The sequence below is a fragment of the Oratosquilla oratoria genome, chromosome 8 (genome assembly GCF_046742065.1).
Source record: "Oratosquilla oratoria isolate Oo_2021 chromosome 8, ASM4674206v1, whole genome shotgun sequence".
NCBI lineage: Eukaryota > Metazoa > Arthropoda > Malacostraca > Stomatopoda > Squillidae > Oratosquilla > Oratosquilla oratoria.
This window is the reverse complement of record NC_134784.1, coordinates 2,141,906-2,163,718: the sequence shown is the minus strand read 5'-3', so window position 1 is coordinate 2,163,718 and position 21,813 is coordinate 2,141,906. Positions and strand designations below refer to the sequence as shown.

The 21,813-nt window shown below is 37.7% G+C and overlaps 1 protein-coding gene across 9 annotated transcripts in view; it reads right to left on the bottom strand.

Moving 5' to 3' along the window:
- Positions 1–3,475: 3,475 nt before the first annotated feature.
- Positions 3,476–21,813, bottom strand: part of LOC143027551 (uncharacterized) — a 124,120-nt gene continuing 105,782 nt past the window's right edge. For 4 of the 9 annotated variants that reach the window (XM_076188846.1, XM_076188848.1, XM_076188852.1 and 1 more), the window contains exon 9: positions 5,011–5,764. In XM_076188846.1, the coding sequence (XP_076044961.1) occupies positions 5,679–5,764 (86 nt within the window). In that variant the 3' untranslated portion in view covers positions 5,011–5,678. Of the gene's footprint in view, positions 4,069–5,010; positions 5,765–21,813 lie in introns of those variants that run through there. The other 5 variants (XR_012966612.1, XM_076188847.1, XM_076188851.1 and 2 more) reach the window with 3 other exon arrangements.

The following is a 21,813-nucleotide window of genomic DNA, read 5'->3' as shown; positions in this document are numbered from 1 at the left end:
GGGTCATCAAATTAATGAGGCGGCCTTGCTGTGGATGTGTTGTGTCTTGTGTAAGGGGGAAAAAAGCCTTTGGTATATGTGTACTAGTGTGCTAATGTACTAGTGGTAGTATATTAATGTACTTGTGTATTAGTGTAGTACACTATTTGAGTGCATTTGTAAAATACCAGTAGAGTACTAGTACTAGCATGCTAGTATTAGTAAATTTGTGTACTAGTGAGCTACTGCTAGTGTAGTATTAATATTATCATAGTACTGGTGTGCTAGTACTAGCGTATTAATACTAGTGTAGTACATGTATTAGTGTACTAGTAGTATACTAGTGTATTAGTAGTCTGCTAGTACTATTGTACTTCGACTTACCATCTGACCAACAGGTCAAGCTTCCTCTGCATGAGGGCTTTGATGGCCGTAGTCTGCCGACACAGGCGGATAGATAGATAGTCTTTATTTGGCAAAGAATCAATATACATAAAGTGCAGACAATGACAAGAACACATACAGGCACTCCTCGTTTAACGACCTACTCGGTTAACAACAACGTGGAGTAACGACGGGCTTTATGACAGACCAATATTCGTTTAACGTAAATCTCCCGAAGTTACGACGTCGTGTACGATAATTAAGTTGGCTGAGGCAAATTTGTATGATGTTATAAATGAACTTGTACTGTGGATATTAGCTGTGAGGTAAAGTGTTCTGAAGCTTAGGTCTACATTACCATCCTGCAAGCTGGAAAAACTACCTGGGGTACAATATATACCGGTAGTGGTAAATTTTTAGTTTCGACCAAGAGCGCAATATAGCAATAGAAAATTAATTATTAATTTTGTAAATTATAATATATCAACGTAATATGCAATTTTGTGAGCGGAAATAAAAAAAAAGGTGTTAAAAACAAATTTCGTAAGTAACGAAGTCATGTCGGATGAATGGTTTGTTATGATAGATGCCGATGTCGAGGAAATGAAAGGATGATAAATTTGCCTAACCTAACCTGTGTTTGATAAATCATTACCTGCAAATTAAATGTCATCCGGCTCATCCTCGTTGTTGTCGTCGTAAGAGACGTTGGCAGACGACAAGATGGCATCCCGATCCTATGCTACCGACTTCGTTCATTAGCATATTTTCTTGTAACATGGTATTTTTTACTTTCATTTCCGCCCACAAAATTGCATATTACGTTGATACATTTTAATTTACAAAATTAATAATTAATTTTCTATTTCTATATTGCGCCCATGGTTGAAACTAAAAAAAATACCCCGGTATTCAATATGGAATGTCAGCATACGCGGATTTGGTCATATACGGTAATTTTGGGAACATAACCACTGTAAATAAACAGTAAATAAAGCTTTAATGTACTGTATAAAAGAGGGAAATACACGAAAATAAAGATACATGTATTACTGGACATGGTACATGCAGTACATGTACGTATATACACTTTCGCTTAACGACCAATTCGGTTAACGACGGTGCGCTGGTCCCAATTGTCGTCGTTAAACGAGGAGTGGTTGTAATTTGAAATAATAATTGAAAATTGCCGAGGATACCACAAAAAAGCATGTATGTTAAAAAAATCACACGGCACCATGCAACCACAATGTTCCTGAACACCGCCTGTTTTTGGTTGTTTTTCTTTCTTTGTAAATAAAAAGTCACTTGTTCAAAGTGAGAAAGCACTATGACATCTCACTACTAAGCAAATCCTGTAGCCTGTGGAATGAAAATGGGAGAGAAAAAAAAAAGGACGGACGCTAACATGCACCATATCACCGGTTGGCAATTTTCAAATGTCACAATTCGAGAGTTCTGCATAGAGTTTAAATACACAATACACGGAAAACATGAAATATCCCACCGCTGCCACCAAATGTTCTGGGTGGCTAAATGAATGCGCGAATAAATTGTCAGTTTATATTTGGATATACACTATCAACAAACGCGTGCACTTGCTACAAGATGTCTTCGAAAACTGATGCACCAAGCTTACCTTGCGCGCGAAAAATGTGCATCGCATTTGCGATATCTCACACAAATAAATTCCATACATAATATAAATATTACGACAAATAATAAAATAATACAATATAATTTTACTACACATCATGCCAACACATTGTGGTCCTCATTAGATTGTTATTCTACACTAAGTCACACACGTAGGGGGTTAAGGGGATCAGAGACAATCATGAGTAATACCAGTCAGTACACATATGAGACATAAACATTGTTATAGTTTTGCTAATATTACTAAAATGTTCGTAACACATAGGATATTGAGACCAAAAATTGAGCACCATCACAATAAGGAATATTGCATTAAGCAAAGGAACAACAAAATAATGTTAAATTGTAACAAAACAGTATGAGTGAGTACCATATCAGAGTAGTGCCATTAATGATATACTACATTATTCTACAGCTGCATCAACATGTTGTTATAGTGAATGCTACATTGCAGCTAGGGTCACCTATTAATTCTAAAATCTTGTCTGTATCTCAGGAAGGAGTGGGCAATTAGTATGAGCACTAGGAAGTAGTACATTATAACCTGAAGCACCAGAAGTAGGGTACCGGGGACCAGTACTCGTATGAATAAAACAACAAGGAGAACGAGGAAAAAGTCCAATTACCTCGTTGCCTGGTGCCCTGATTCACCAGACTTGTATTATGGTCAAATCATAACTGTTCTCGGACCCTACCTGAGACATATACCGTACTATGACTAGCAAAACAAAGGTGGAAACCAATTTGTAACATCATTGTTGTACTAAACTAAACTTCTGAAGGACAAAAAAAAAGGGGGGGGAGGTCAGAACAGTTATGAGTGAACGCAGATTTGGATGGTATTACTCATGGAGTCAGGTATCCCTCACTAAGCTAGTAGTACATAAAATATCTACTCTTGGTTATTGGAAGTAGCGAGGGAGCCATTGTTGAGGATCAAGAGAATATGAAACCATTATACTGGAGACTTTTTTTTCTAATTTCTGCCTTTGCCAAGATAAGAAGGAGGGAGGGAGGAAGGGGGGTGGATGAGAGTGGAGTATGTGGGGATGGAATGGGTGGAAGTGAATTTTATGCCTTTGTTTTTTTGCCGCCTCCCTTGTAAGGGGGAAAAAGCTTTGGCATATATTTTTATGTACGTTCAATTTTTTTTATTTATTTATTTTTTAATCAATAGAAGGCAATCTTTTTTGCTCTATTGGCTGCAAGTCAATCTAGGTTCCACTGGTGGACTATGTGTTGCGATGTAGTTAGTAAGGCTCCTTTTCTGGATTGACAAGGCAACAGCTGTTCATTACACATGAGCTGTAATGCCAACAGATGCAAAGAAGCACATTGACGAGCTTTAGATAAACAGGACACTGAGCATCTATCGTAAGAGTGAGAGCCCAATAAAACCAGTTGCATATATATATAACAAATTATGGTTCATACATGCCCATATCCTGCACTTGCCAATGCCTACAGGATCAAGTTGCCTTCATCTTAGGGGGGAATGATAAAATAGGATGAGAGAGAGTCCACATGTACATGACTATTTACAAATACAAAAGGTCACCCACCCCCCTAGCCTCTCTTTTTCCCTACTTGCATCAACTACAATATGAAAGTCCCAATTCCACTGGCACACATTTTACAATTCAATCTTTCCCATTCTTGGGGGGTGGGCAGAGGGGAGGGGGGAAGGGGCACAACACTTATCATCAAATGTTTGACACCTACAACACAGCCCACCCACTTCCTCTTCAGGTTTGCTGCAGCTGCCCTGACATATGCAGTGACAACTAAGAAGCCAACTGTAGGAGGCAGACAGCTGGCCTCTGGAGATGGGTAACGCGCCTACACCATCGGTTTGGCATCATCAAATTTGAACCAGTACCCGCACTCGCAGCGTTTGGCCTCTCCCGTGTGCAGCCACATCCGATTGACGCAGGTCGCATCCTCCTCACAGATGCAGCCCACCAGTTGCAAGGCATAGAAGGAGGGCACCATTGTTTGGTTGGAGGAATCGCCACTCACACACTTGTACACACGCATATCGAAGGGGTTCTGCTGCCGGATATGAAAGGCAGCATTAGTTCCAAAAGGAGAATCCCCACCATTAGTAGTACAGTGAGTCCTCCTTATACGGTAATTCTTTATCCGATAAATTCACAATTACGGTATTTGGTAATTACTACCCTCGATGCTATTTACGATAAGAAAAATTCACAGATATGGTATCCACTAGATATTTTGAAGAGGAAAGAGCAGTGAGAAGGTAGGTCTGCCATATCCTGTTATTACATGTTATAATGGGTTCAGTATGCAGTAATTTAAATTTGTGGTAAGTTTTTCAGGAACGCATATGTACCATATAATGAGGACTTACTGTACAATATTGTGGACATGTGGCCCTGCTACAAAATAAAGTGTTAAAGGGTATGAAGATGGTAGGCTGAAACATTTGTATCAAAAATTAAATTTTATTTATTCTTTCATATACCATGGGCTTTCCCCCCTCTTACCAGGGAGGTTGCCAAAGTCAAAAGTCGTATACCTACTCCCATCCATTCCACTTCCTCTCATCTTAGCCCACTGCCCTGGGTCAGTGGTCTAGGCAGCAAGACACTACAAGGCCAGGTCACTTGTTCAGTGACCTCCCCTCATGCAGAAAAGGGGAAGCTAGGGAGAATTCCCTTCCAGCTGTGTCAAGATATCATTCACACACAACTACTTCTTAATGCCCCCATCCCCCACCACCTCCCTACCATCCTTGTATCACAGTAACCACCACACACAGCCATTTTCCACTCGCCCCTATCTCCTTGATCCTTGTTCAAGGAAGGACATTGCACAAAGTCAAATCTATACATCTACACACCAAGGGCTTTATCTCACTTACATGGGAGGTAGCATAGTCAAAAGACATATTCACACCCACTCCCAACCATTCCCTTCCTATCCAACATCCTTCTCTTTCTCTCATCTTTGGGTCTCATGGATGAGAGAGAGAGATAAGGAGAAATCCCTTTGGAATGCCTTGATTGAGAGGACTTACTAAAGTGGGACAGAGGAAAAACAAGAGGAAATGCAATGAAACTCAAAAAAGATAACTACAGAAGAGACCTGAAAAAGTACAGCTTCCCACACAGAGTGATAGATATATGGAACAAACTGGATAAAGAAATAGTGTGTGCTAACACAATACAAGAAAACAAACTTGATCTTGCAAGATACAAAAATGGGTCACCACGAGCACAGCTCCCCTTCCCGTATAATACAACTAGGTAAATACACTATAACTTTCCACTCCCCCAATCCTTTCTTGTTCAATAGACGTAGAATAGATGCAGGGGGATATAACTTCAAGCTGGAGGGAAGGGGTTTTTGCAACCTACACCCCATGTCACAACCACCAAACTTGCTTGCTGTGTGGGTTACCTTGCAAATGTGGCCCTAGAACACATCAATTCAGACTCAGGTGACCCTCCAGTGGGCTCTCTGCATATGGGATGATGGAGTACTGGCAAGGTCGGGAGGTTTACAATAGATGCAGTGGCACTCGGAGGCAAGAGGACCAGGTTGTGGCAAAATCAGTTGTGAAGGTTACACCTACTATTATTAGCTGGGCTGCAATGGGGGCCCACCTCACTGGAGTAGCTGTAGGCATATCTGACTTACCATAGGTTCCTATTACCAGCCACTTTGGACAGGAGTTCCTGCTTCTCCAACCCAGTAGCATGCTCTAAAGAGTCGGCCATAACTGCAAAAGAGGACACACTCAGTACAGCAAAGAGGTAGCACAAACTATGGCTGAATCTTGGAGAAAGAAGACAGACAGAAAAGGAAAATAATGATATGAACAAAAACAAATTAAAACTAATGCCCATTCATCTTCCAGCAAGAGTTTTTACATTACAATCAATTAACCCGTTACCCCTGATCTCTTGGAGAAAACCTGTGGGCCTGACATCCTCCTCCAGGCAGGTTCACAAGTCACACAGGGACGATATAGTATGTTGTTAATGTGGGGCATTGTAGTATTGTGTGTCCTCTGTGTTGGGGGGCATCATGGGGAGTTTGAATCTGTAGCCAGGCCTTTTATGAGTTCTATATTACATTCAAAAGTAATGGAGCTATTCTCCAAATGACAATCACTGTCATTCTAAGATAGAGCCCATTTGTAGCTGTAGCAGTGACTCTGAATTCTGTGAACTGGTTTGATCATGTTTTCTGTGTTTTATTTCTCAGAGTGAAAGAGGAGTAACACAACAGTGATTTTATAATGCATGTAGTGTGATGTATTGTACATTAGGCATCCATTGCTGCATGCAATAATTTGCCCTTTATTAAAGAGGTTAATCAGAGATTATTCCTGACTAGCTCTGCTGATAATCTGTGAAACTAGTCTGAAATAACCTCACATTAAGATGATTACATTTCCTCTTCACATTTATGTCAACCTATCAGAATGTCTAACACATGTGTGCATGCCCAGACACACACATATACACACTACCCTCATATTAATGGATCCCAATGCAACAGATCCTCGATTTAGTGAACAAATTATTCCGTCCTTTAGAGGTGAATGATGGACCAATAATCCGATGCTGCCTACAGTTGTCTGATACAAGACAAGTCCAGGCCACCAACACCAGGCCTGTTGTGTGTGTTACAACTAATCAATAATACAATATTACTACATCCTTTTCAGGTAGAGTCAAAGAAATTAATAAATGTATACTGTACCAAATTACCAACAATGGTCATTTGTCTGTTATTTACCAATTATCTCCGTTCTGCTTACATTTGACAGGAATGGACCACTCTGCATGCATTTGTCCATTAAATGGAGGGTCAAGTGTATATAATTGATTGAATCAATGGTACTTGCCCCCCCCCCCACTATTCCAAAAGAGCATATGTTAGGAGGCACATACCCCATAGCAGCAGCCAAAAATGTCATCTCTGCATTGTGTGTTTTGAGGTAACATTGGGGCAACAGGTAACAGTCACTCACTGCTGGTAATCAGAGAGGAGTGCAGCTAGGGTGGGTCCCTCCTTCGGTAACAGTGCATTACCCACAGCTAGGAGGAAAAGAAGTACCAATGGTGGTATGTCACCACTGCCTTCCTCCACAACCAGGTCACAACTGCATTGTACACAGATGATTCAAGTGGATTTTGTATCAGTGACAATGAGAAAATAAAGCAGGAAGTATTACTGACGGAGTGGAAAGTCAGCTGCAAAGATTCTACCTCAAATTCCCTGCCTCGTACTGACAGCAGTAACACCTTCATTTGAAACTTGCGGGGCAACAGCAGATGTTATTCAGCAGATACAGTAAATACTTGATATAACACTCTTTGGAGTGAAACACTATACCTGATGGTACCTTTTGCTGCCATCCAACGTATGGATATGGATTCCTTGTCAGTCTTTTTATTTTTTTTTTCCAAAGGGAGATCTGTAAACCCATCCATGCAGGGTTGTGGAGTGACTCAAACCCTCCTACTCCGACTCTACTCGTATTTTTGGCACTACCGACTCCGACTCCTCTTCGTGTAATTAACTGATTATAGCCTACATATTTTATAAAGCCTATACAACACACATTCACTCCAATCTTGAGTAGACTTATATCATTATAACTGGTTTATATCAAATATTAAACATATATGTTATAGTGTGGCTTTCCTATGTTTGACCTCTTCATTAATACTTTATAAGTGAAGTAGAGACAAAATTTTTGAAAGGATATTGAAGAGAATTCAGTAAAATCTATACTGTCAAGCCATGTCCACACAGTCGAGCAATGTCCATCGGGCACGAAGGCTTTGCCCTTGTACGAGCAGTTTCAGCAGGCAAACCATCAAACTGTCCACTCCCTGCGCCAATAGAGGACAGTGGATGGAGGTCTTCTGAAACTGCCAAACACATGAGGTAAGGTGCAGGCAGATCCACTGACGACCACGTTATTAGTACACCATGTCCACACCGAGTATTAGTGCATATTGGTCATGACAAGACACTATAACTTTGATTGATATATAAAACACATGAATGTCTGTGGAATGTAAGGTGTTTTGATTACAGAAATAGAGACAAACATGCTGCAGCAATAAGGGATATAGCACATACAATAAGTAGGAGTGTTTATGATGTAAAAAAGAAATTGGATTCCCTCAGAAACCAACATCGGCGAGAATTGAGGCTAATGTGCACATCAAAGAAATCTGGAGCTGGGTCAGATGAAATTCATACACCCAAGTTGTGGTGCTTTGACATATTGTCATTCCTGAACGATGGTGATTCTGTGCGGCCAGCTGTGTCAAATATGTCAAGCACCACTAGCAATCAGACTACAGAAACAGTATCCGAGGATGTTTCTGATTCTGAGGTACGTATGTACTTACTATTCTCACTCTCTCTCTCTCTCTAAGTATATAACTAATTTTCAATCATATGCTTCACATAAGGGTAATGAAATCCAACAATTACTTTCAGACAGCCTGTATAGGTATATTACAAAATCAGCCAGTTTTACCATGTAAAATAGGTGTCTTGAGTTAAGGGAGACTGCAATGGTTCACGTTAAACAAGCATTTCATAGTCCCACTCTTTTAATGTGTATTCGGTGTCTGAATTAATTTTCATCATAAGGTACAAAATCACAGTATGAACAATAGTCCCATCAACAATAATTCCTGATACATAATTCGTATGTAAATGTGATAGAGGGAGTGTTGATAACAAAAGTGATGGTGGACAACGAGGGGATGAGGGAAAAGTGTGACAGGGCATAGAGGCCGAGGTGGTGAGTGCGGGGAAGGAGGGTTATCTGGGGGAATGGGGAGGGGCACCTACACAATTACACATTTGCCATTCTATACTGCCATTGCACAGCACCCTCTGCATTGAAGTAGTTCATGTACTGGGTACAGATATTGTTGCCAATAGTGGTAGATCCCAAACCACATCGTTGCAACTCCAACAACTGCGGTGCTCCGCGCCAGTCACCAGGAATTATTATTCCCCTACGAAAATCCTCTGAGTCCACAGCTCCCTGAGGTGTGTATTGGCTACCAAAATCCCATCTGAGGTAGTTATGCAGTGCTGTGCATGCAAGGACAACTTTTTCAATTTTCCCATAGGATAGACTAATTGGCAATAAAAACACCCTAAACCTATTAGTGAGAATGCCAAATGCATTCTCAACAGTGCGCCTAGCCCTGGAAAGTCTATAAGAAAAAATTCTTTCCTCTCATGTTTGGTTTTGGTGTGGAAAGGGTTTCATTATATGCCTCTGCAGTTGGAAAGCAGCATCGTCTGCCACAAATACATAAGGTAAGATTCTGTCACTCCTCGGAACATGTTTGTCTGTCGGTAGGCCTGCAGTGTTGTTTACAATACGATGGCAGAGATCATTGTTGTTCCACACTCCACCATCTGAAACTCTCCCATTTGCACCAATGTCTACATAGATAAATTCCAGACTAGCATCACATACTGCAAGTGAGACGATGCTGTGGGTACCCTTATAGTTGAAAAAATACGACCCGCTGTCTTGTGGAGGCCTTATCGATATATGTTTCCCGTCTATGGCTCCTAGACAGTTGGATGGAGGATTTATGGAGTTTTTGGCTCGAAGGCCAAGCGCCGGAGCTGGTAGGCCATTCAGCGCATATTTATCTTTTAGTTTAAAAAATAAAATAAAAATAAAGTTCAAGTAAAACAATTAAAACAATAGACATTCACGAACACACTTCAACAACACACACTCACAAGCATTCACACACAATTTTAAATTTCATAAAATAAATTTATGTCTTTTAAAAACTTTAAAATGTTCTTCACACAAGCTTCCTCCCCTAAAATTTCTTTAAAAGATAAATCTGTTAAGAAATTTGCCCTGTGCTTATTAGAGAATGCAGGGCACTGAACTAAAATGTGTCTTATTGTCAAAACTACTTGGCAAGTGGGACATTGGGGGGCCAGCCTTTCTGCCCCACTTGCCATTAAAATTTTATGTGTAATGTAGGAATGGCCAATTCTCAGTCTTGTCAAGACAATGCTTGACCTTCTGTCCAAAGGAGGACACTTCCAAGGGTTCACTAAGGGATGAATTTCTTTTAATTTATAACTGCCGTCCAGCCTTGTCCATTGCTCTTGCCACCTCTTCATTGTATAACAATGGATCACTTGTTTCAAGTCCGTATGTGGGACTTTTCGGTCTGCTATATGGGTGAGCCTAGTGGCGGCTTTGGCTGCAGCATCGGCCTTTTCATTTCCAGTGACACCCACATGGGACGGCACCCAGCAAAAGTTTACTTTTATCTTCTTTCTGTTGTTTATGAGAATCAGCCATTCCTGTATTTCTTGCACTAAAAAATTATGAGGCAACAAATTATTTACAGAGGATAGAACGCTCATGGAATCCGTAAAAATAACAACGTTCCTACCACTCGGAACAGAATTAAAAACAAACATCAGGGTGTTGCTGACTGCCAGCAGTTCAGCAGTAAAAACAGAGCTAAAATCAGTCAACTTTCTCTTTAAAACTGTGCTATCAGTTACAACAGCACAACCAACACCGTCTTGGGATTTTGATCCATCTGTATATATAAAAATTGCATCAGCATGTACTGATAAATGTTCTAAAAATTCATTTTTTAGCTCTACAGCAGTTCTGTTTTTCTTCTTTTTAAGAGGACATATTTCAATGGGGCATCGGTTCCAAGGAGGGAATTTGGGAGGCGTGATCTCAGCAATTGTGTTAGGAACAAGTCCTACCTTCCCTGTCCCAACTTCACATCTCACTTCTAAAGGTTTCGGCAGAGTACTTTTCCTTGGAGCTCTGTCTACCGGCTGCTTTACAAATTTGAAATTTGGATTCTGTTTGGATGTCAAGACACGAGATATATATCTAAGGCTTAATTCCTCCCTGCGAATATACAGGGGAGGAATTCCTGCGTCCACATACAAGCTATCCACTGGAGATGTTCTATAGGCTCCTGAACAGATCCGTAAAGCCATATTGTGGACTATATCAAGCTTCTTCAGTGAACTTTTACATGCCAATCCATAAATTTGACATCCGTAATCCATTTTGCCAAGGCACAATGTTTGGTAAAGCCTTATTAAAGTAACACGATCTGCTCCCCAGTTGAAACTAGACACTACTTTTAGTATATTAAGTCGCTGTTTGACAGTGTATACAACCTCGTTTATGTGATTTGTGAATGTCAACCTTTATCCAATACCAGACCCAAGTATTTTACTTCATCTTCATACGGTAATATGACACCCTCTAAGAATAGTGTTGGTATTTCTTCCTTGCGTCTTAGTCTGGAAAACCTTATGGCTTTGGTTTTTTCAGCAGAGAATCTGAAGCCCCTGCAATTAGCCCATGCTGTTGCTAAGTTAATAACCTCTTGAATCTTTTGGCCCGTTTCTAATGTTGTCGATTTGCTGCACACAATAGCGAAGTCATCAGCATAAGCCAATCCATGAACTCCTGTGGGAACTTGTTCTAATAAACTATTAATGGCTATGCTGAACAGTGTAGGACTCAGAACACTTCCTTGGGGAATCCCTTCCTCTTGAAGGTATGCACAAGAGAAAGAAGAGCCCACTCGGACTTTTAGATAACGGTCAGATAAGAAGTCCTTTAAACAATTGAACATATTACCCCCGATACCCCACTCTGCAACTTGCTTCAGAATGCCTCCCCGCCAGGTAGTATCGTAAGCATTTTTCAGGTCAAAAAACACACCAATGCTCGAGTTCTCAATTGCAAAGGCATTCTCAATCTCACGAGTGATAAAAAGTAAGGGGTCCAGAGTGCACTTATTTCTTCTAAATCCAAACTGTCTGTTAGATAGCAGATTTTTAGATTCCAAAAACCAAATTAAACGCGTATTAACCATTCTTTCATAGATCTTACAAATGCAGCTTGTGAGAGCAATAGGTCTGTAACTGTGTGGGTCATGAGGGTCTTTTCTTGCCTTTAAGATTCCTATGATGATTGAAGTCTTCCAAGATTTAGGAGAAGATCCAGAAGACCAAAATTTGTTCAGCACATTTAAAAGGAATTTCTTCGACGATATGGATAAGTGTCCAACCATGGAATAAAGAATGTTATCCTCTCCAGGAGAGGTTGGGGAGGATAGAGATAAAGCATGATCTATTTCATCCAAGGTGAAGAGAAGATTATATGCCTCCGAGTTCGTATTGGTAGGAGGAATAATCGTGGTCTTGGCTCTAATTCTTCTTATCTGAATAATGTAGTGGGTTTGAAATATCAGCATAATGTCTTCCAAAAGCCTCTGCTACTTTTCTTGTATCTGATATAAAACAGTCATTTATCTTCAGAATGGGTAAGGGAGATGGAGTAAACTTTCCTTGTAATTTTCGAATCCTATTCCATACTAAGGTAGGGGAAGAGTCATATTTCGATTCGCTAATATATTTAATGAAGGATTCCCTCCTTGCTTTCTTGAAGATTTTCTTCTGCTTTGCTCGAGCTCTTCTGTATGTTATCTTATTGACTAAACAAGGGTATCTCCGATATCTCTTATAACAAGTTCTTGTAATCTTTCTGCTTATAGCACATTCATCGCTCCACCAGGGGACTACTGGGCGTTGAGGTTTACCAGCTGTCCTAGGAATGGAAGAGAAACCACCAGAGAGTATCATGTCTACCAGGTAGTCATAAAGCAGCCCTTAATTGAAATTAAGTAGAATCTATATTATCATCCATAGAATCTATATTATCATCCATTAGAATCTATATTATCATCTATAATCATCCAGGAGGGCTAAGATGGGAGGGAGGGTGGAGGGGAGTCGGGTGTGGGGATGGAAAGGGTGGGAATGATTTTATGCCTTGTTCTTTTTTGGCTACCCCCCCTTAAAGGGGGAAAAAGCCTTGGTATATGTATGTATATTATTTGGAAAAGTTAATAACTCTGGCATAGCTTCAAACCAGTAAAAGTTACCACCAGAACTAGTGCTAAGAATAATTTTTTAAAACAAAGCAAGAAATTTTGAATATATTATTTTTTCGATAGAAATTGACTGAAATAGGTTTAACAGATAAACAGATACCTGAGTTAACGGGTGCTGTTGACGCTCTAATTGGGGTACTGGTTGGAGCTAGGCTGGATGTATGAATTAATATGTCAGACACACCCCCTGCATTGTCGAACATGATACCTGAGCTAATGGGTGCTGTTGTTGTTGTTGTTGTCGTTCCCTAGACTGTCTGTCCGAGCAGTCCCGTCTCCCCAAGGAAGGCCACAGCCGAAACTGGGTTTTCCCACAAATCCTTTATAGAGTGTATGTTGTGTTGTTTGCGTGCATGATTGTGTATAATGCAGTCTTCCATTATGTGTTGTATGGTATGGGGTGAAGTGTTACATCCTGGGCAGCTGTTCACAACACGGTCGTCCAGCCTCTTCTGGTAGCTTAGAAGTGCTGGGTGGTGACCGCATCGCAGTCTGGCCAAGTGGACTCTGTCCTTACGTGGGAGAGAGGATTCAGAAGGGTGGATGCTGTTGAATGGGTGCTGTTGAAACGGGTGCTGTTGACACTCTAATTGGGGTACTGGTTGGAGCTAGGCTGGATGTATCAATTAATATGTCAGACACACCCGCTGCATCGTCAAACGTGTCGAATTGCGCAATGTTCACTGACACAACTGATGGCATCTTTTGGATTGCAGGTGCTTTGGCCAACTTTCTTTTTGCTTTTGGAACATAGTCCTCTTCCTCGTCGCTACTAGGAGGGTATCTTGATCTAATCCTGCAAAAAATTCAAATCACCCCTATAATAAAGAACATGATTTTCACCATTCCTAAACAATACACACAAAAAACGTTTCTACATTAATATCCAATAAGGAAAATCACATCTGAAATAAGTAATGAAGCTGGGTATGCACCAAAAATATGGGCACACAAGTTCTAAAATTCATACAATGAATGAAGTCAATAATAAATGAAAAATGTATACCTATGAAAAGCAAATTAAAATCAATGTAATTCTACTGAATATTTTGGTCCACAATCACAGTAACTAAGTACACCTTACCTACTACAAGAACACAACAATAAAATCCGAATATTATCCCATTATATATCTCTTGTATACGGAGTAATTTAACCAACTACTAAATATAAGGAATTATTTAAGGTCAGATATAAGCAAAGGATTTTACAAGCAATACAAAAGTTACCCATCACCAATTAAAGCACCAATCACCTCCCACTAATTTATACTCACAAATAAAAAAAATAACAGCTTCATTATCCTGCAAAATTAGGATAATATACTTACAATATATAAGGGTTTCAACCAAAATATTTCTGATAATATGTATATTATCCAGAAAAGCCGGCACAAGATAAATCAGGACAGAAACTTTTCATTCATTTATTACCCTTTTTGAGGATGTCCTGTTTTGTACATCAAATCTGCCTATTATATATAGTTATTGCTCCATCTCAGTTCTTTATGTAATTCACATTGATTAAATAATAGATTGTAATATCTCTTTTTGGTTATGGTTTTGTCAATTTATCTCCCCTCACACTTCTCCTTCACTCTATTATGTAAATAATCATATTTTTGCTTGGAGTTGCAGATCGCAGCTATCTGCCAGCTATACCTGATAAGCTAAAAGTACATGAAACCAATTTATACCTTCTTGCTTCAACATGGCACATACCAGAAACAGCAACAGCTCCAAGAAACTTGAAGATATGGTGGAGAGTCTTGTGAAAGCAAGAGAAGAGGACAGACAGTTCCAGATGCAAGCAAGGAAAGAAGACCAACAGTTCCTAAGCGAGTTGAAAGAGATAGTTAAACAACAAAGGCAGGAGATACAATATCTCAAATCGACTGTAGTTAATCTCCAAGCTAGAGTGGAAGACCTAGAGCAGTACACGAGGAGAGAAGATATAATCATTAGTGGTTTAAAGATTGTGAAAACGTATTCGGAAGCTGTGAAAGGTGACTCCGACTATAGTGCAGATAACAGTGGTCAGAACATTGTAGAAAATCAAGTGATCCATTCTCTAAGTAACAAGGGAATACAGATCAGAGACACAGAGATATCAGCTTGCCATACACTGGGAAAAAGAAAACAGGACGGTACCCAAAATGTGATCGTGAGATTCGTTTCAAGAAAGTCGAAGGTGAACGTGCTGAAAAACGCCAAGAAATTGAAGGGGACGGGCGTCTACGTGAATGAACACCTGACAAAACGAACTGGAGAGATTGCCAAAACAGCACGCGACATGAGGAAACAAGGGAAGATCATCTCGACATGGACAAGAGACTGCAAGGTGTATATCAAGTGCAAGGATGAAAAAGTACATCAAGTAAGTAATCTTGAACAATTAGTTGAATTTCAATAGTTCACATTCCTTAATCTTCTAACACAAACATAACCATGAACACTACAACTAACACAAAAACTAAAACAAACATATTAAAAAACTGTTCTTCATGCCATACCCTTGTCCCTACCAATCACCTCAAATGTACATTATGCAAACATTTATATCATCTCATGTGTGCAAATATACCCGTAAATACTGCCAAAAATAACCCCAATATTTTCAATAATTGGTTCTGCCTAGACTGCTCAAAAACATTTCCCTATCATGCCATCTCAAACACAGAAATTAATATTTTGTTTTCCGCGCCAAATCTCGCATCAAAAAACCCAGATGTATATACTGCCATTAAGAAGTATAAAGAAATAGACAAAATATCAGAAAAGGAATTTTCGATATTTAATCACAATAATACCCAAATTGACCCCGAATTAAATTTTTACTCAAAACTAACAAAAGACAGCGATTACTATAGTGATACACAATTTGACACGGTATTTCGTGATATTGATGGTTTCACACTAATTCACATCAATGCAAGGAGCCTAAACGCCAATTATCAGAAAATTGACTGTTATCTCAAGTTACTCAATAAAAGCTTTGACGTTATAGTGATAAGCGAAACATGGATTGACCCAGGATGTCTAGTAAACTTCTTACAAGACTATACTCCTTACAGTGCTAATAGACAGATCCAAAAAGGCGGCGGAGTCTCTATCTTCATAAAAAAATCAATTTCATGCAAACTAATAAATCAATCCACTAATTCGTATGAAAACCTATTTGATTGCGTAGCTGTTGAGATTTTCAATAAAACTAAAAAGAATACCGTCATAACAAGTATTTACAGAAAGCTAGGCACAAACATCAATGAGTTCACAAATATGCTTGAAGAAATCATAACTCCATTTAGAAATAAAAATCTATATCTCTGTGGTGACTTCAACATAGATTTACTTAAGTATGAGACTCATGAACAAACAAGACACTTTACAGATATGATTTTCTCTTTAGGTATATATCCTTTGATAAATAAACCAACCCGAATAACAAATACAAGTGAAACATTGATAGATAACATTTTCACCAATATTGTAAACTCCGAGATTCATAGTGGTATCTTAATAAGTGATATAAGTGACCATCTACCGGTATTCACTATCAGTCCAAAAGAAATGCACTGCATAACAAAACCCAGAATTGTACTTAAACGTAAAATTGACGAAAAAGATATTGCAAAATTAAATCAATGCTTAAAAGAAGAAAATTGGGATCAGGTTTACGAGTCAGAAAATGCCAATCTATCATATAACGAATTTGTAAGCATTATCATGAGTAATGTAAACAAATGCTGCCCAGAGAGAGAAGTAGAAATAAAACCACGTAACGTAAACTCAAAACCATGGTTTACAAACGGTCTTAAGAACGCGTGTCGAAAGAAAAACCAACTTTACAAGAAATCAATTCAAAGCAAGTCCTTGACAGACGAAAACAAATACAAAGTGTACAAAAACAAACTTACAACAATTTTACGCAACTGTGAAAAAAAATACTATGACACACTGCTTGAAGGTTATAAAGGTAATATAAAAAAGACATGGGAAGTAATAAACAACTTAACTAGGCACAAAATTAATAACACCAATGAATTCATAGACATTATTAAAAAAGGAAAAACTAAAAAAGAAGTGGCAAACGAATTTAATGAATTTTTCTCCCATGTAGGACTTAACCTCGCGAAACAAATAAAGACAACACATCAAACTTACGAGACATTTTTGAAACACCGAATAAATAACACTATGTTTTTAAAACCCGTCACGGAAAACGAACTTATGAACACAGTAAAATCAATGCAGAACAAGAAATCACTCGATTGCACAGGAATCAATATGAACCTCATAAAACAAATTATGCCTATCATCAAAGATCATTTTCTGACAATATGCAATAAATCATTTGAACAAGGGATATTTCCAGATGCAATGAAAATAGCAAAAGTAATACCGATATTCAAATCAGCCGACAAATCAAGTTATAATAACTATAGACCAATTTCACTATTACCACAGTTTTCCAAAATTCTTGAAAAGTTATTCACAATTCGCCTTGACTCATTTCTAAAAAAAAATGACGTCATTTACCATAGTCAATATGGATTTCAACGAAATCTTTCAACGTCTACAGCAGTAATGGAATTAATTGAAGAGATAACTAACAATATAGAACAAAAGAAAAAGACAGCCGGCATATTTATTGATCTTAAAAAGGCATTTGACACAGTAAATCATGAAATCCTAATTCGAAAGGCCGAATACTATGGGCTAAGAGGTAAAGTTAATGACTGGTTAAAAAGTTATCTAAAAAACAGGAAACAATATGTGGCCATTGAGGAAGAAAGATCACACATTCTACCAGTTACATGCGGAGTACCTCAAGGTTCAGTTCTAGGACCCAAACTATTCTTACTATACATTAATGACATTACAAATGTATCCAACCTTATGAAATTTATACTGTTCGCCGACGATACCACCATTCTATGCTCCGATACAAATTCCGACAAACTGATCAAGACAATTAATGAAGGATTATGTCAACTATCCAACTGGTTTTCAGCCAATAAGCTATCCTTAAACGTATCAAAAACTAACTACCTGCTTTTCTACAAAAATAATGAAAGTACTAAGCCGATCAAAATAAACAACGAAATTATTGAAAAAGCGTCCGTCAGTAAATTCCTAGGCATGTATTTAGACGATCAACTTAATTGGAAACATCATATAAATCACGTGATAAATAAGATATCCAAAACTTTAGGAATTATGCATAAAATGAGAAATATTCTCAATGAAAATACCCTACGTACCATTTATTGTAGTCTACTACTACCATACTTAAACTATTGTTCAGAAATTTGGGGTAATACTTATCAAACTAATCTTCAACGCATAATTACCTCTCAAAAAAGGGCACTGCGTATAATCTGCAATGTAGGTCGTTTGGAACATACAAATAATTTATTTAAAAAACTAAATCTACTCAAATTCAATGACTTAATAAAGTACAAAACTGCTATTGTTATGCACCAAATCTACAATAAACACATGAATCAAAACATATTGAAATTTTACTCAACTTACGAAACTCGCTATGCGACTAGGCAAACAAACGACTTCTTTAAAACTCAATACAGAACAACCAAAAAAAGCCAATGCTTATCTATTATAGGTGTTAACACATGGAATAAACTGGAAAAGGATTTACCTAAGACAAAATGTTTATCATCATTCAAACGATACTTAAAAAAGTCTTTAATCTATAAGTATTAGTATATTGAACACTTCAGGTCCATTTCATGGTTGTATTCATGGAGAAACTGCCCAAGTCTGCCGCTCTTTTTTTTTTCTATTCCAGCAGGTCACGGTGACCCAGATCTGCGCATTAAGCAATTATCTTCCTGTCAACAATCGACCTGACCTCTCACCTGACCCCCACAAGTTGCGATGCTCGCTCGTGCCCCCGATTTCTACGTGAGGTCGGAGTTAGCGGACGTCGTGACGCATGCCATTGTGTGTGTGTATATATGTGTATGCATGTATGTGTGTATATCGTGGACGGCTCGTCCGCGGGACTGGGAGGTGGGACAGCTCGTCCACAGGAATATGGACATCTCGTCCAATGACTTTTTTTTTTAAGAATAATAAACATAATTTGCAGAACAATTAAACTTTATTTACATATTTATATATACAGAATACAGGTGTGATTATTTCTTTTTTATCATAGTTGGAGCTATTCTAGGGTGTTAAAATAAGCATGTCCATAACATTTATAAACACATCTATTACTTACCAGAATATATCATCTAAAGCAAATTTTAATGAAATAACATGAAATATCATTAAAAAAAGGTAATAAAATAATTGTCTAAAAGTTTTTTGAAATCTTGTCCGTGGACGAGTTGACCACCCATGGTGGTGTCTGTGGACGGGTTGTCCTGCTTTGCAGTTTTGTGGACGGGGTGTCCGTGGACGAGTTGTCCTACAATCGTGTATATATGTGTGTAGATGTGTATGTACCATACTACCATGTAACAAAAATAAATAAATGAAAATAATTTTTTCCTTAAGGGAGAGCAACTCCCCATAAGCTTTGCTTCTCGCTCTCCCTTTTCAACTACCAATTTTATATAAAAAAAAATGTATATATGTATGTCTAATTGTATTTAATATTGTTGAATAAACCTATAATAAATAAAATAAATAAATAAATCCAAGCTCCTCTTCACCTTGGCTGACAGGGTTATCTGTCTCTTCAGCCTCCCTTGCTTTCCGTCTTCCATCTTCATATGTATCTGGAGGGCAAAAAATACCAAAAACCTCATATGAATTTTATTGGAGAAAAATAATTTAAGATTATAGGAGAATTCTAGGGAATTATTTCAAAATTGTTCAAAGCCAATGTGATAAAGAGGCACATGTTTTTTAACTGCCTTATCAATTACAAAACCTGAGAATATTTCAAATTAAAAGATACCATAACCCAAAAAATGAACACAGATTCTTTGTAACTTACTATCAGCAGTTTTAAGAACAAAAGAAAAAATCAGCAAATGAACTGAATTCAAAGGGGTGATATAATAAGGAAAATAGCTGTAAAGTAAAAAAAAAAAAACAATCAAAAGTTTAGTGGACACTTTATTATTAGAATTAGATCAAATGAAATCTTTGCAAATGAATGTATTCTAACAAAAGTCATTTACCACCAAAGAATATTTACCTTCAAGTCTCATCAAGAGATATAATTATGGGGGGAAACAATTATTTCTTATCATTTTAACTGACTGAATTTATTTATCAATTTACATATGATATATCTTCAGCATTTAAAATGTCTAAAAATAAGTTTTATACTCAATTACAGAATCGACAGCAACTACAATTACAAAAACTTAACTTGAATGTACCAAGGAAAATCAGAGAGGGGATATATTAAGAGTTAATCAGCCCATATGTCACAAATTTAATTATGTCATTTAAAGAATGATCAGATATTACATGCCTGCCGCACAGATGACACGCATCTTATGCCTCTCCCATGTGTGGTCTGGCACCACCCTATCTTTTATCATCTTTGTAATTGCTGTCAATGATTTACTCTTTGGCCACCAGGTCTCATCCTGCCCCAGGATCCATCCACTGGGGACCATCTCAACAGTATTATTATTGGTGAATGCGACAATAACATACATTCTGTGGCAATTAAAGGCTAACATTAGCTTAGGCATAGGTATTGTTTACAGCATAGAGAAAATTTCAAGTGGCAGCAAATAGTATATTAATAAATCAAAATATATGATATAGTATCATAAAATCAATAATGACAGAAATATCTGACTGCAGATAAGTTCTAACCATGTTCAGAAAACAAATAATTATATTCATAGCTTATATTTTACAAGAGAGTTTAGTTTAACCTTGTTTTAGGCATTGACATTTGGTTAAATTGTGTATTACGTGAAATCATTTATTTGAAACAACAACCCTATCTATTTTTAAAATGATAATGTTTCTAGGCATCACCGAGTGAAAACTTACTTTTACTTTTAACAATAAACATTACTGGTAAAACTGTGTATCTAACATTTGGATATTTTCTACTGCATTTGCACTGAACACTTCCATTTAAAGTTAAAATACCCACTAATAGTACATATATTTTTGTCTTTCTAAACACAGTTTAATACCTTTAATTATTACTATATTCTCAAAATATATAGAATGATGTAGATTAATTGTTTGGGCTCAAGCTAAATATAAGGTAAATACAGGCTTGAGGGGTAATAGGGCAAAAAATACTATATTAATCCATAGTATTATATTGGCATTTGACAGTTACAGTTCACTGGTAGGTCGAAAAGTGGGTTTCAGACATTCTCAAAACATGACTATTTTATAATTTTTAGTAATACCTGATATGCATTATCCCAACCTTTGGTAAAATGATTCAGCCAAATGGTATAACACCATATATATTCATATAAATCTTAATAGAATAATACTATCTCCTGAAACAAAGAATATATAAATTAAGACAAAATCCCAATTTCAGAAAAGACAAAAAACAAAGCAAATGGCAAATTTATGTTAACTGTAGAAATGAGTATGTTAATGTGAGAAGAGAGGAAAAAAGGAACCATGAGAAGGATATTATAGACAAATGCAAAGAGCAACCCAAACTATTCTATCGGTATGTGAATGGTAAACTTAAAAACAAACAGGAAATGGTGAAACTATGCCAAGGCAACATAGAATACACAGAAGATTTAGAGATGGCCGAAGTCATGAACAATCACTTTAAATCTGTTTTCACCAGAGAGAAAATACCAAATTGTGACATAGAT